General features: G+C 38.0%; 1 protein-coding gene across 1 annotated transcript in view; it reads left to right on the forward strand.

The window, feature by feature from the left end:
- Positions 1-13,247, forward strand: part of PPIP5K2 (diphosphoinositol pentakisphosphate kinase 2) — a 2,362,281-nt gene that overhangs the window by 1,786,906 nt on the left and 562,128 nt on the right. Inside the window, exon 26 of the mRNA XM_069625464.1 lies at positions 2,798-2,971. Coding sequence (XP_069481565.1) covers positions 2,798-2,971 — 174 coding nt within the window. The remainder of the gene's footprint in view (positions 1-2,797; positions 2,972-13,247) is intronic.

A 13,247-nucleotide genomic window follows, 5' to 3' on the forward strand; every position in this document is an offset into this window, starting at 1 on the left:
AAGGGAAATTAATTCTGTTTGGTGAAATGAGCATATGAACAGTATGTTGTGAACCCGGCAGAGGGAAGCCGACAAAAAGGAATGAACCCTGAAGAACTGTTTGAAAAGACATTAAGATTCATGAAAGTAAGAAAAGCCACAGTGAACCCAAAGGAGGGAGGCTGACGTCTTGAAAGAGTCCGTGCCCGAAAGTGGGAGAATCTGGTGTTGGAAAATTATCACCCAAAGTTAATTGAAAAATGAACTTTTTAGTCCATTTTTTTAGTACGATTTGTGAGGGTTCTGCGCCCGGAAGTGAGGGACTCGGGGGTAAAGCCATCACCCAGAGTGTACGTGGAACAGAACTTTGTGTTTGATTGTTGGATACATCAGGCCTCGAAGGCAAGAGACTTTTTATTGAAGAGACTTAACCATCGAAGAACCTGATAGCTGGCATGGAACTGTCGGCTCGTGCTGGGATTGCTCGGGCATGTGCTGTGCTCAGGAGCTCCACTTTGTTCCGTGCCCAAAACGTGGGGAAGGGAGACCCTTGGCAATCAAATCCTGACTTATTATTTGTGAACACTTCTTTCTTTATTGAAAACCCAATCCCACACTCTTTCTGTAATTAGTTGTAAGGATTTGGCAATAGTTTTATTTTAGTATAGGCCTTTTCTTTTGACACAACGCCACAAGGACTGCCTTATTTGTCATTTGATGGTCTAAACTTGCTTCGACCTTAGAATTATGTTTCGGTTAGGTGGTTTTCCACCCTGTAATTATAGTTTAATAAACACCCTTGAACTGTGATCTCGTGTGCCTGTCTTTACTGTTGCCACCATGTTCTCCTTACAATGTTAGCAATGTTTGGGTTTGTCAAGTAGGCATAGGTTAAAATGGAATGCCCTTTCAGGTGTTCTGAACATCAACAATGTGCATGCTCTCCACTGTAGCAGCTGAAATCTGCAATAAGACCACCTTCTTTCAGGGTGAAGGAAGGGGTGCTTGGACTCAGCTGAGTACAGTTGAGGAAGCAAAAACCAAAATCAAAACCAAGGTAAGCATGATGATATTATCTGTGTTGTGGCGTGTGTATGTGTGTTTCAGGAATGAATCCCTGATTTTGCTTTTTCTTTTTAATTATTCTAAATATTTAATCTGCTTTTCGTTTGATCCTAGTTTCAAAGGTTTAGATACTTTCTTTGAGGTGTGTTGTCCATAATCTTTGAGATTATGTAGAATCTTTTACAATGCAAATGAAAACTGGAAATGTCTTGTTTTGCCCTTGTTTGTCACTCTAGGGTGCATCTGCAGAGGTTTACATAAGCAAATAAAAGGCTCACTGAAGAGTATGGAACAAAGTTGTGTTTATTGGGAAATGTCTTTTAAACAAGGATGTATACAACAAGATTATAAAGAGAAATCTGCCTGTGTGAATAGTCAAATATACAAGAAGATCTTAAAGACTGCACCACCAGAATTTTGAAATGTCATTTTACCAAAAGGCCCATACACGTAGGGAATCCGACTCCATCTGTATTTCATTCGCTTTTGAAGGCTTTCAACCTACTCCAGCAATATGCTGGCGTTTAAATAACATTTTCCCATCGTTCTAGTTACTTTCTGTCATTTCCAGTAACCTTATCAAAGGAGTGTTTTCCAGACAAGGAGGGTGAAACCTGTCTTGAAAATTAATCACTGATAATTTGCTGCAAAATTCAAATACATTGAAAGTAGTGTTTATATTAAATGTAAAAACTGCAGTGGTGTAAATATTCTAAATTGCAAATTTGCCGATCCTTTGCTTGCTTCCTTACATTCTACATTTCCTTCAAATGTCTGTCTTAACACTTTTTTTACGCTCTACCTACATTATTCCCTCCCACACTGTTGCCCTCACTAACACTTACTTCATCCACTCTATTCCTTATTTTATCATGTATTTTCCTGTTGCACCATCTGCCAAGTCTTGTTTGGGAAGCTGCTTTTTTAAAGGCCCATAAGACGCTTCTTTGACACAAAATTCTCCCCTTTTAATAATTGTGAATTCTTTGTGTGCCTTTCTTTAAACAACAGTGTCTCAAATGACCGCTGACCCATGGTTCACCCTGAATTTGCAGCAAAGGCTTTTAAAAATAAGCTGTTAAAAAGTATTTGTAAAATGTGTAATATGCAACATGTCTAAGTATCTATGAAGCGGTAAGAACATGTCTTCATTAAATGTAGTTACGTTTTATTTTAGATACATTCAAATTCAATAGAAACATTATTTTGGTAATGTGAAGTGGTAACTTGCATCTAAATTGCACCGTTGAATTGTTTTAAAGTGTTAAAAGAATCAGGCGATTATTTTGGATTTAAATGTTTATGTATACTTGCCCTAGTACTTCGTGATATTCGTGCCATGTAGGGCATGATTATCATTATGGAATCTCATGTGCATGCTTCATGAATCAGTCATGCAATTTTTGAACTAGTAGAAACCTTTAACAGTTGTTATTGTTTGCATTCTCCTTTGCAGAGTTAAAGGAACCCCAATATTTGCTCTATTTTGCACTTTATTACAATCCTTGCATGACGTGGTTGAATGCGCTTGGTCTAAGTCATCACTCAGATGTCAGTCTACAAGATGTTCGTTTCTGCATCATGCATTGATTTTTTGTGGACCTACATTTCCCCAGTGACTGTTTAGACCTCTGGTTTCAACTTGTTGTATAAAAGGGTGCAAACAAACTGTATTTATTTTCTTTTTTGATCATTTGGCTCTGTTTCTAACTTTGCATGCTTTGCTGTTTTTTGCCCTCTTTCTCACTTCCAGGAAGAGAGCCCCCTGAGTGTGTCTAGCCCAGAGTGTATTGGTACCTGGATGCATTACACCAGTGGTGTGGGTGCTGGGCGTCGAAGACGCAGATCAGGGGACCAAATCACTTCTTCCCCTGTCTCCCCTAAATCATTGGCTTTCACATCCAGTATTTTTGGCTCATGGCAACAGGTTTTTAAACTTTACTTAATTAAACATGTAATTACACACAAAGCTACAAACTACTGTCTATAAGGACATCTAATCCCTTTGTTTCAGACTAAGCGATAAAAGAAAGGTATTTCATTGGTCAAATGGGTGAGCATTGTGAATTGCCAAGTTCTTTTGACTTTTAATAAGGGAAGTGTGTGTTGCACATTCCACACACTTACATTGCTGAAAGAAAATGAAATAATTTCTCTTTTTGTTTTTAAGACATCTTTCTTAGGGCCTTCATGATCTCTTGAGGTACTGCTGTTTTTAAAGATTTAGTTTACCTTGAGGACATTTAAAATAGCATTGATTCATTTCGTGATCGGTAAATTGCACATATACTCTGAATGGTAAATATTATATATTTGTAAAATTGTATGCTTTTAAAATAAGTACACAGAAGAAGGGCTCTTAATTTCAGATACTGAATTTTGTCTGTGGTCGTATGTCCACTTTACAGGAAAAACAGTTTCTGATAACCGATATGAAAACAAATAAAATAGGAAAATGACCGCTTCTAGGTACACCGTGTAACCACTTTAGGTTTCTCTCTTAGAATTGTTTATAATGAGCATTATAGACATAAAAAATACTTTGGTCTGCTGAGAGTTTTTTTTTATACAAAATCAGTAATTCGAACAGCATGATTGCTTATGTTACCTGGATGCCAAAATTAAACTCCAACAATATTTCACTGGCATAGTTAAAACATTGCCATCTTTAATGTTTCACATTCGATAACAGCATAGCACCAGGTCATCAAGAGTTTTAGGATATCTGCAGATCCTAATGGACCAGTATCCCTAAACAAAATAGTTTACCCCTGAAACCGTGTACTTGTGCTGCGTTTTATATACTCATGCCAAATTAAAATAATAATTGTGAAAGAGCATCTAATGAAATGGGCAACAATAGCATTCACAAGAATATAAAAGGTGAGAACTTAGAAAAAATGTGAATGTTAGCTGGCCAAAATGATCATTACTGCCATGACGCTCACTTAAAATCATAACAGCATGCTCTCCAGTCATCATTCATGGGGTTTAAGCTAGCTAAATCGGAGCAAGTCTTCATTTGCTCCTTGCTTGTTCTCTTAAATGTATTTCCTAGGTTTAAATGTCTTAATCATCTTTTCCGTTGGTACAGTAATGCAACCTGTATTTTATTTAGATGTGGATGTTTCTGGCTGTGTTTGACTGTACACCTACATAACCAAATCTCACTATTTTCATCTGTAGTATTGGTCACATAGATTTATTCAAGAAATAGTTCTTTCTTGTTCTTTTACTGAACCAGATTGTTTTCATTTGACTATTTTCATTGTAGGAATTCTCCTGCTCATAGATGTGGCGTTATTTCTATTTGTCTAATTTTGCTTTTCTTGTTTCTGTCCTTACCGGTCTAGAATGAAAGACATATTTAAATAATGTTGGCATTTTACATCATAAGGGTGAATACCTCTGATTTCAAATAATGGCTTTGAAAACTGTTTCAGAATATATATATATATATATATATTTATTTTTTTTCTATGTTTTTTAATTGGATGATGAGCAGCATTTAAAGACCTAATTTTGTATTAGAGAATATTGGCAAATGCTTCATACCGCAGCTTGAGATGAAATGTTTGTGATGAGTAAACTGAGTTGTGTGAAAAAGCACAAAACACAATCAATAAAATGGAGAGGCTCTACACCACCACCACCTCAAACCAGTTGTATAATGCCCTTTGTAAAATCCCTTAAATTACAATAGTGTATGTCCTTTTACTTAAATGAGAGGCACACTCACATCCTGCAATACATTTAAGGAAGTACAGAGGTAGATGAATGTTCTTTTACCGTTTCCTGTCTGAGAGAGAGCATCTGTCTAGATAGTCAAGCTGCTACAAATTAGGATTGGATGAAACCGCTTCAGAGTGCACATCCGGCCAAAACATTCCTCTTAAATCATGATTGATTTTTTCTACGTGAAAGTGCTTCTTGATGATAAATGCTAATTAATCTTTTCACCATCCCATTCATTAGAGAGAGGACTCTATTGGTCTGTGTACATCTGTTTGTACATTGGTCTCTCTTCTGAACATAGTGGCTTTTAGTGCTGGATCTACACAGAGGACATATTGCAGTCAAGGAAATGTTCTGTCAGTTCTAAATCGGATCAAAATGTGTTTGTTAAACATTCATATATTTTCAAGTGACCTAGAAGAGTACCCCAAAATCAAAGTCTACACATCTCGTAGCTGCAATTGGCAAAGAGGTTGGCGGGTCTCCAAGTAAAATACACCAAAATCTATCAGTCCCTTCAAATCTTGTAGAACAAAAATATTTTCCGAATATATCATTGCAGATACTACTGAGTTGAGAACGTGTGATGACCAGATGATATACGTTTTCCGTTTCCCTTAGGCAAAAGTGGCACAATCTCTCACATCAGGTTATGTTTTCTCTAGCCCCACTCACTTCATGTGTTGCAAAGAGATTCAACTTCAAATAGAGCCAAGCTCGCCAACACTTTTTAGATGGGTATTTTTGTAATATTGCATTCAATAAACCAACAGGTCTTATATCATAGATAAAGTGTTCAAAGAGTCTGTATATTGATAGCAGTGTCCTGTTCTCTATCCAATCCACTACATAATTGTGTTTCTTGGCTGAATTCGGTCTACATAGAAGCATTTCCTCTGTTATCCCTCAACATGCCATGATCTTAATGTAATTTTCAGCCCATAGAGATGACTGTTTAGAAGTATCCAACAATAGTAAATGTTTCAGCTCTAGAAACAGGGAGCCACCCCAGTGAGGTAATAAGCTTTTATATGATTGCAAGCTTATCCAATCAATCACAGCCTGGATTGAGGTTATGCCTTACTATGTCTTATTGCATACACTGGTGTACACTGTGGCAAAGAGAGCATTTTAAGCCAAATCTTGCCCTCAAACTGCGGCCAAGACCCCTGATTATTACCAACCTCGGTGCCATGGATTACCCGCAGGATAATCTTCTGACAGTAACATTTTGGTGAAGGACGAAGGTGACACATTTCTTATCAAGTTGTTTTAACTGCGACATCAAATGTATTATAGCCATCTTACTCACAGACCATTGTTTATAGAGCATTCTATTGCTACAAATCATTATTCCTATGTATTTCAAATATTGCACTTGCTATAGTTAATGCTCATTAATGAACCATTGAAATGTCCTCCTCCCCTTCTTTCTCATTTTGTTTAGGACAAGCATTTTGGACTTTGACATGCTGATTTCAAGATCCACACTCCTAAAATATTCATTAGCTGCCAACACCGCACTCTGGAGAACTACTTGCGTATAATCGAGTAATACCAAGTCCTCGGCATACAAAAGATTAGGGATAAAAAAAATCCCAATTTAGGAGAACAGGTGTTCGCTCCCTGAAAAGCACTCATCAGGTAGGCTATATAAGCATTGAAGAGGAAAGGGGTCAAAACGCAACCCTGGCGCAGGCCCTTCTCACTCTTTATCCAGCCTGAGGAGGTCCCGCTGCCATCCAAGCTCACTTTCAATCTTGTCTGAGCGTGTAATGCTTTCAACATATCAAGCAACGCAGGAGGGCAACCCGATTTAGCTTTGTCCACAAAAGGGCCCAGTTCACGCAGTCAAAAGCCTTTTTTATGTCCAGAAATCCCACACATATTTGTCTCCTTGCGTCTTGAGCCTGACTAGTCAAACGGATATAATAAGACATTTCAGGGAGATATTCATCCCCCTCTTAAATCCTGATTAATATATGTCACTACAAAGCAGGACCTTTGTTCATTAAGTAGATATTTCAGGACCAGTGAGGACATTTTCTTTTATATGTCCCGTCCAGTAAATAATTTGGGCAGTAATTTGCCGGTTCCAAAGTTTCACCTGCCTTATAAATAGGGACCACTATTGTGTCTCTCCAAGAAAGAGGAATTATCTTTGATTTTTTTTTAACATTATTGAATTGCCCTAAAGGTATCCGTGACCGTAGGTCAGGATCAGATTTTAAAGTGAGGTTGTATAGGCCTTCAGGTCTCGACGGATTTGAACATTTGGATCTAATAATCGCCCCATAAACATCATCCAACCTAATATCCCAAAAATCCCAACATGATGGATGTTATCCCCAACCCTCATGGAACTAAGGTAAGGAGAGGGGAACATCCTCATATAAGGTAGAAAAAAATGATAACCCAAACATTAGCTGTGATTGGCTTAGCCTGCAAAGATCTCTGCAAATTTCTCTCTTTAATCAAATATCAAAAATAGGCACCATTTTTCAAATTCAAGGAAGCAAGCATTCTCTCTAAATCATGCTAGTTCCTATTTGATTTCATCCAATTCGAGTAGCCTTGTTTTAATTTTTTCATCAAAGGAAGACCTTGGCAGCCCATTTTCCTAATAAACCTAAGCTGTCACCTAAAAAGTTTATTTTCCTTGGGTATCATCATCACAGGTATGCTTGTGTGTTTTCTTTCTCCCACCCCTAAGGAGCTCATTATGAGGCATTAAACCCACATGACTATCTTGCATGAAAGAAACACATCTAATCAGGGTTAACCTTTCCCTATTGTCTTTGTGTAAACATTCTGGCATTTTAGTGTTATATCGAAGGCCAGGTCTCGGTCTCCAGACTACTCTACTATTGCTCCCACTTATTTGAAGGTACCTATTATGGAAAATGGATTCATATTCAATTCCCAGATGTAAAGTAAGAGTCAATCAAAGATGATCACTCCCTCCCAAGTCAACAACCGCTAGCATTTCAGCCTGTTTAAAGAGAAATGTTGACAAAAAAAATGTAATCTAATGTCGAAGCTGAACCAAAACCCAGTCTAGTTAAGTTGTGGGGAATATTCCCCTTAACATTACCATTTAATGGGATAATGTCCCAAGTACCCAGTACTTCTTTCCATAAACACCCTTTTTCCTGGGCCTCCAGCTCCCTAACTGTGATTATTCATAATATTTCTCATCTTATCATTCACGGTTCAGATCACCTATTAACACACAGCTACTCTATTAATTCAAATATGTTTCCGTAACGTTATCTATCCTTACTAAAAATGTCATTAAATATCCATTATTAGGATTGAAATAAACATTTAATGTAAACAAACATTTGAGTAAGCTTCACCCTTATTATTCATGTTGAGCTTGACCGCCAAAATATCTTTATCATTCAGTGGAAGTTTTTCCATTACTAGCTTGCAATCATTTCGTACTGCATAAATTAAACCTCCAAATGGTCTTCCCATTACACTTTTCTCACGGATTTTCTAAGATCCATGTTTCTGGTAGAGCTATAAATTCAGACGAGCCCCAGAGACTGTATGGTTTATCCAAGTGAGCGAAGCGCCGCGTATTCCAGTAGGATATTTTAAATTTTCTTCCTCAACATTCCATATAGGCCCAAACTATTTTTGTATGTAGAGTATTTAAAATATGTGACCAATCATACTCAACAGTTCTCTTAGGACCTGCCAGATTTATCACCATACAAGATTTATTATCCTCAAGATTTAGTTTGACCACCAATTAATCCTGTGTAACCACTTCTATTTACTTCCTCCTGCGAGATTGCCGTATCATAATCCATATGTTTAAAAACCTGAGTTTCTGGTAAGATTATATTTCTAATGAGTTCAGACTTAAAACCAAGAATCACTATATCAACTGTCGCAGGAAGAGTAAATTGGTCCCGAGTTAAATCTCCAGATTTTATTAAGATCAATGCTGGTATTTCTTCAAATAGAGCCAACACATATTGCCTATTTACAGGGAGAAATTCTTGAACTTTAAACTTCCTTTAAACTTCCTTTTCACATGTAAAACATGGATTTCACGTGGTATGCTACCTTTAACCTTGAGATAGCCAAGATCTTGAACGGGTTGTATCGCCCCACCCTTTTTGGAAGCTTAAATGTAGTTCTAGTTGTTTTCTCTACTTACGATATTTCGTTCACTGGTTTCACATGCACCTTTTTCCTAAGCTCTTCTAATGACAAAAACCTTCTTAATCCCTTTCTTGGAACACCTCTTTACAGAAAATAATATTTCTCGCTACCATTAGAGGACCATTTGGGATGAATTACCTTCAGGCAGAGCCATGCTTACATCCACATTTAAACCTTTGTAAATATTTTTAGGTATAAATTCACACGTAGAGGTTTTCAGAGCTACACCTGTACATGTGAACCGTACACTCCGACCTCCCTCACCAAAATCATTAGTGAGCACTGGATCTCGGGACCCAACTATTCTTTGAGTGACAGGAGGAGACAACGTCTGTATCAGAGTGGACTGTCAGAATACTCATATTCAACATCTCATTCAAGGTTCTTACAGGCTTTAAAACATTGGTAATAGTCCCCTTACACTCTTCCAGTGTATTATATTTAACCTTAGCATCTTCCTCTTAACAATGCTTACTTCTGGTAGCTCTGCTTCTTTGGCTAACTCATGATTATCTGGGGAGATATCAATAGACATATTATTTTCTCGAACAGTCCGCTCATCTACAAACCCAGTATCTACAGGGAATCCCATTTAAGTGATCCCTGGATGCCTTTTTTTTAATGCATTTTTCTGTTTCTTTGTTTTTTTTTAACATTACATAACTTCATCAACCGCAAGTCTATTACCTAACAAAGGATTAGACTCTCGCTGATCAGTCACCCCACCCCTGCCGCCTCCTCCCCCGTATCCCAACCAATGATCGGTACAAAGACCATCATCACCTTTGGCTTCCGACAATGGTAGGCTCTTACAATTGTTCTTATTATTTTACCTAAAGTGCTATGCGGACAGCTGAATTGACATAGAATTAACACTTAATACTTCTGACATCAGCAATTCAGATTGAGTTCCCTTAATCTCAGTAGACTGGAATTAAGCTGAGTTACTAAACCCTGCTTCTCTTTGAGAATAAGGATAACATCTTCCCTGAGGATTTACACATTGGCACTCTGCTGGATCAATCAAAGCCATAGGATTATTTGGTCTATTCAGGGCGGAAATGAAGCCCTCCAAAAAAGACATGTTCACCAACAGTTCTTTTAAAATGTGCCTAACATCCTGAATCACATATTGCACCAGTGCATGACCTCTATCCATTGAGGATAATATCCGGTAAAGAACAGGAAACGAAAAAGCATCTATCACCTCCTTAACCGGACATAGTGCAGCTTGAATATTTTCATGACACTTTTCTGGACCTAAGATTTTCTGTCCCTCCATAGTTGCTTGTGCAGAATAAGAGTAGAGAGGATGTTAAATCCAACAGAATGTTTCAAATCGAGCCTTATTTTTCAACATTTGAGGATAATTCCTGCACTAGCATAGGGGGATCTATAAAGACGCACATTTTCTCGCTTATCCCATACGGGTGACTCAGCCATTTCTGGTCCCAATGAAAGTCAGACCCATTTAGCCAATTCACGAGAAACAGTTGGCCCCAGCATAGAATCATCAACAATAAGGTCTCTGTGGGGACAGTTTTCAATGTCTTTGAGATCTAAGTGTTCCAAAGAAGACAATGTCCTCTTGCTCAGAACATAAAATCAATGAGATGTTCATCTGTTTCCTTAGGTGAAGAGCAGAGGAGGTTATCTCATCCTCATTCCTTTTTCCTGCTACAACTTCAGCAAATGTTGGTACTTTTAAATTATTGTCCCATGTTTTTATTGTCACAAGAGTATTGTCTAAGTTTAGAGGTTTCTCCTCTTTATTTTGCAGAAACACAGATTACCCTGTCAGGTCTGTTTTTAATGACAAGTCAACATCCTATAACAGCAATTTCTGACACGGCATACCCAAACTTAAGGAATATGCCATGCTTTTCTTTTCCTTGTTCAAATTATTGCACATTGGAGCGCTAAAGAGCAGGATAAAACTTTGGATAAGGAAGAGGGGTGGCAAATTTCTCAGCCAAACAGTGACATCCTATAGAAATATGAGGGAGACTATCTCTGCTCCTCCACCAAACACACAGCCTGCACACTGTGCGCACTCCGCGCCAGGGCTGTGTGTATGTAACAAGTCACTCCTCTCTTGTTAGTAAAATGTGAAAGCAGACTCCAAAGCAGACTGTAAAGCCAAAACGAAAGACAGACTCAAAGGTGGTCCAAAGGAGTTTCCCTTAATAGTCACCAGAGTAATACTGCCTGATGCTGATAAGGATTTGCAGGTAACGCAGAACACAGAACCAAACGGACAGCCCACACACATACTTTTTTTTTTATATTCAAAGCGTCCTCCTCCAGAACACACAACCGAATTCCAGCTGCAGCCACTACCGTTTTCAGCTGTGATTTGCCTCTTATTTTTCTTCATTATATTATTAATTGAGAGAACTTGGTTACAGGGGCTGCTGCGAGGGATCAGGAATGTGAGGTGGACAACCTGGCTAATACCACCCCCAGGATTAGGATCAGGAAGCATCTGCCTTCACCTGGCCACCTGGGAGGAGACTTTTGGTAGGGATTTTGTGAGGATTCCAAAGGATTCATCACATACCCTTCCCCTAAAGACATGACCTGCCGGGTCCTTACTACTTCCAAATCATCAGTCTTCCCCATATTCAGGGAAGCTTTCTGTTTTCCCCAATCCCACACTGGTCCTTCTAAAAAATGTTCTTCTTGTACCCAAGAGTTTTGAGGAGAATAGGAGGGAAGCATTTTATTCTTATTTTCATCAGGGTGCCTAACTGTTTATCATTTCAACTGTGCTATCTGTAAAACCCATTGATCAAAATGCAGGACATCACTCCCCAGGATCTTTGGAGTGAGGTATCACTGCCACTTATGCCGATATTTCCTTTCCCAAAATGGTAACATTACGTTTGTTTAGGGTATATCCCTCTGTCTGTCAATGAATACAACCTATATTGATACAGAGTATGTTCAAAACTCCCACATCTAAAACATCCCAGCTTACTAGAAGAATTATTTTCTACAAAAAAATAAAATCCTTAAAGTATGAGGCGTTGTTATGGTTATGAGTTTCGGTTATAGATTCTTGGAATATATCTAGGCTTGAAGGTAATTCCATATGGGATTTATCTTGAGAACATTTCTTTTTTATGAAGTGGTTGATCATTTCTCACTTTCCTCTCTTTAATACAATGGTGTTGGTCACTAACAACGTTTACCCTAGGAATATCAGTTCTTCGTGAGCCATGAGTCTTCTGTTTCCCCATACTTTAAGGATTCATAGTGAGGACAGAAAATGTCTTTAGATTCTTTTGGCTCATCTTCAAATCAGTATAGAATGCTATGAGTTTCTTTCTCTTCTTTACCAACAACCTCACATCTAGTTTCATTTGCCATACAACTGGAAAATGTTTTCCCTGGTATATCATTGGCCTTATATCATTTTTCCTTTTCCCAGATGTCCCATGCAACATCATGTATTAGTCTCCCCACTCTATCTCCTGTGTGTATTACACATGGATTTATTGAGAGGTTCAGGAGCATACATTTTAACTCTTTTCCACAAGAAAGTAAGGGGCATATTTTTTACCCGGTCACTTGCTCGGGCATCATATAGGAAGATATATTGTGAGGGGTTAGAAATGTGAGCCAGACAATGTTGTGATGGTTTTTCAAAAGATGCTATTTTATTAACTCTAAAGGTTGGGTACATGCCTTGCTATCTCTACCCTGACAAGGATTTCTCTGCCTAAAATAAACTAAAGGAAACACTCTAACAAAGTATATATGTCCCTCATACCGATACATACAGTTCCTCAACAAGGTAATGCATGGCAGTTCAAAACAAAAAAATAATATAATAGTTAAGTTCACAATATAAGTCTCTCCTCAAAATCTGGGTGAATTCCCCTTCCCCAGATTCAAGCAGGATTCTGCTCCACAGTTTAATAAAGAAACAAGAAAATCCTGGTTTGCAACCAAGTTCCAACACAGTAGTGATTTCAACAAAAAAAGGTTATTTCTCTTCCTCTTGTAATAATAGTCAAAATTATCTTCACATAACCAAGGAATATTTGTCTCAGTTCATCAGTAGCAATGTAAATCTTTGTCAGGATGCTTTGCAACAACTTAATATTTCTAAGGTAAATAATACTTCTGCAACCCCATGGCAGGCTTACTACTTCAAGTTTGCTATTCGGGTATAGTAATTTGCCAACAAGTGCCTCTGTGATTAAGATCAACTTACAATAGCTTTACAGTGCTCATCACTTTCAACATCAGACTTTAAGTAACTCTTCAGGGAAGGCAAGATC

The sequence above is a fragment of the Ambystoma mexicanum genome, chromosome 6p, assembly GCF_040938575.1.
Source record: "Ambystoma mexicanum isolate Mex_15411 chromosome 6p, UKY_AmexF1_1, whole genome shotgun sequence".
NCBI lineage: Eukaryota > Metazoa > Chordata > Amphibia > Caudata > Ambystomatidae > Ambystoma > Ambystoma mexicanum.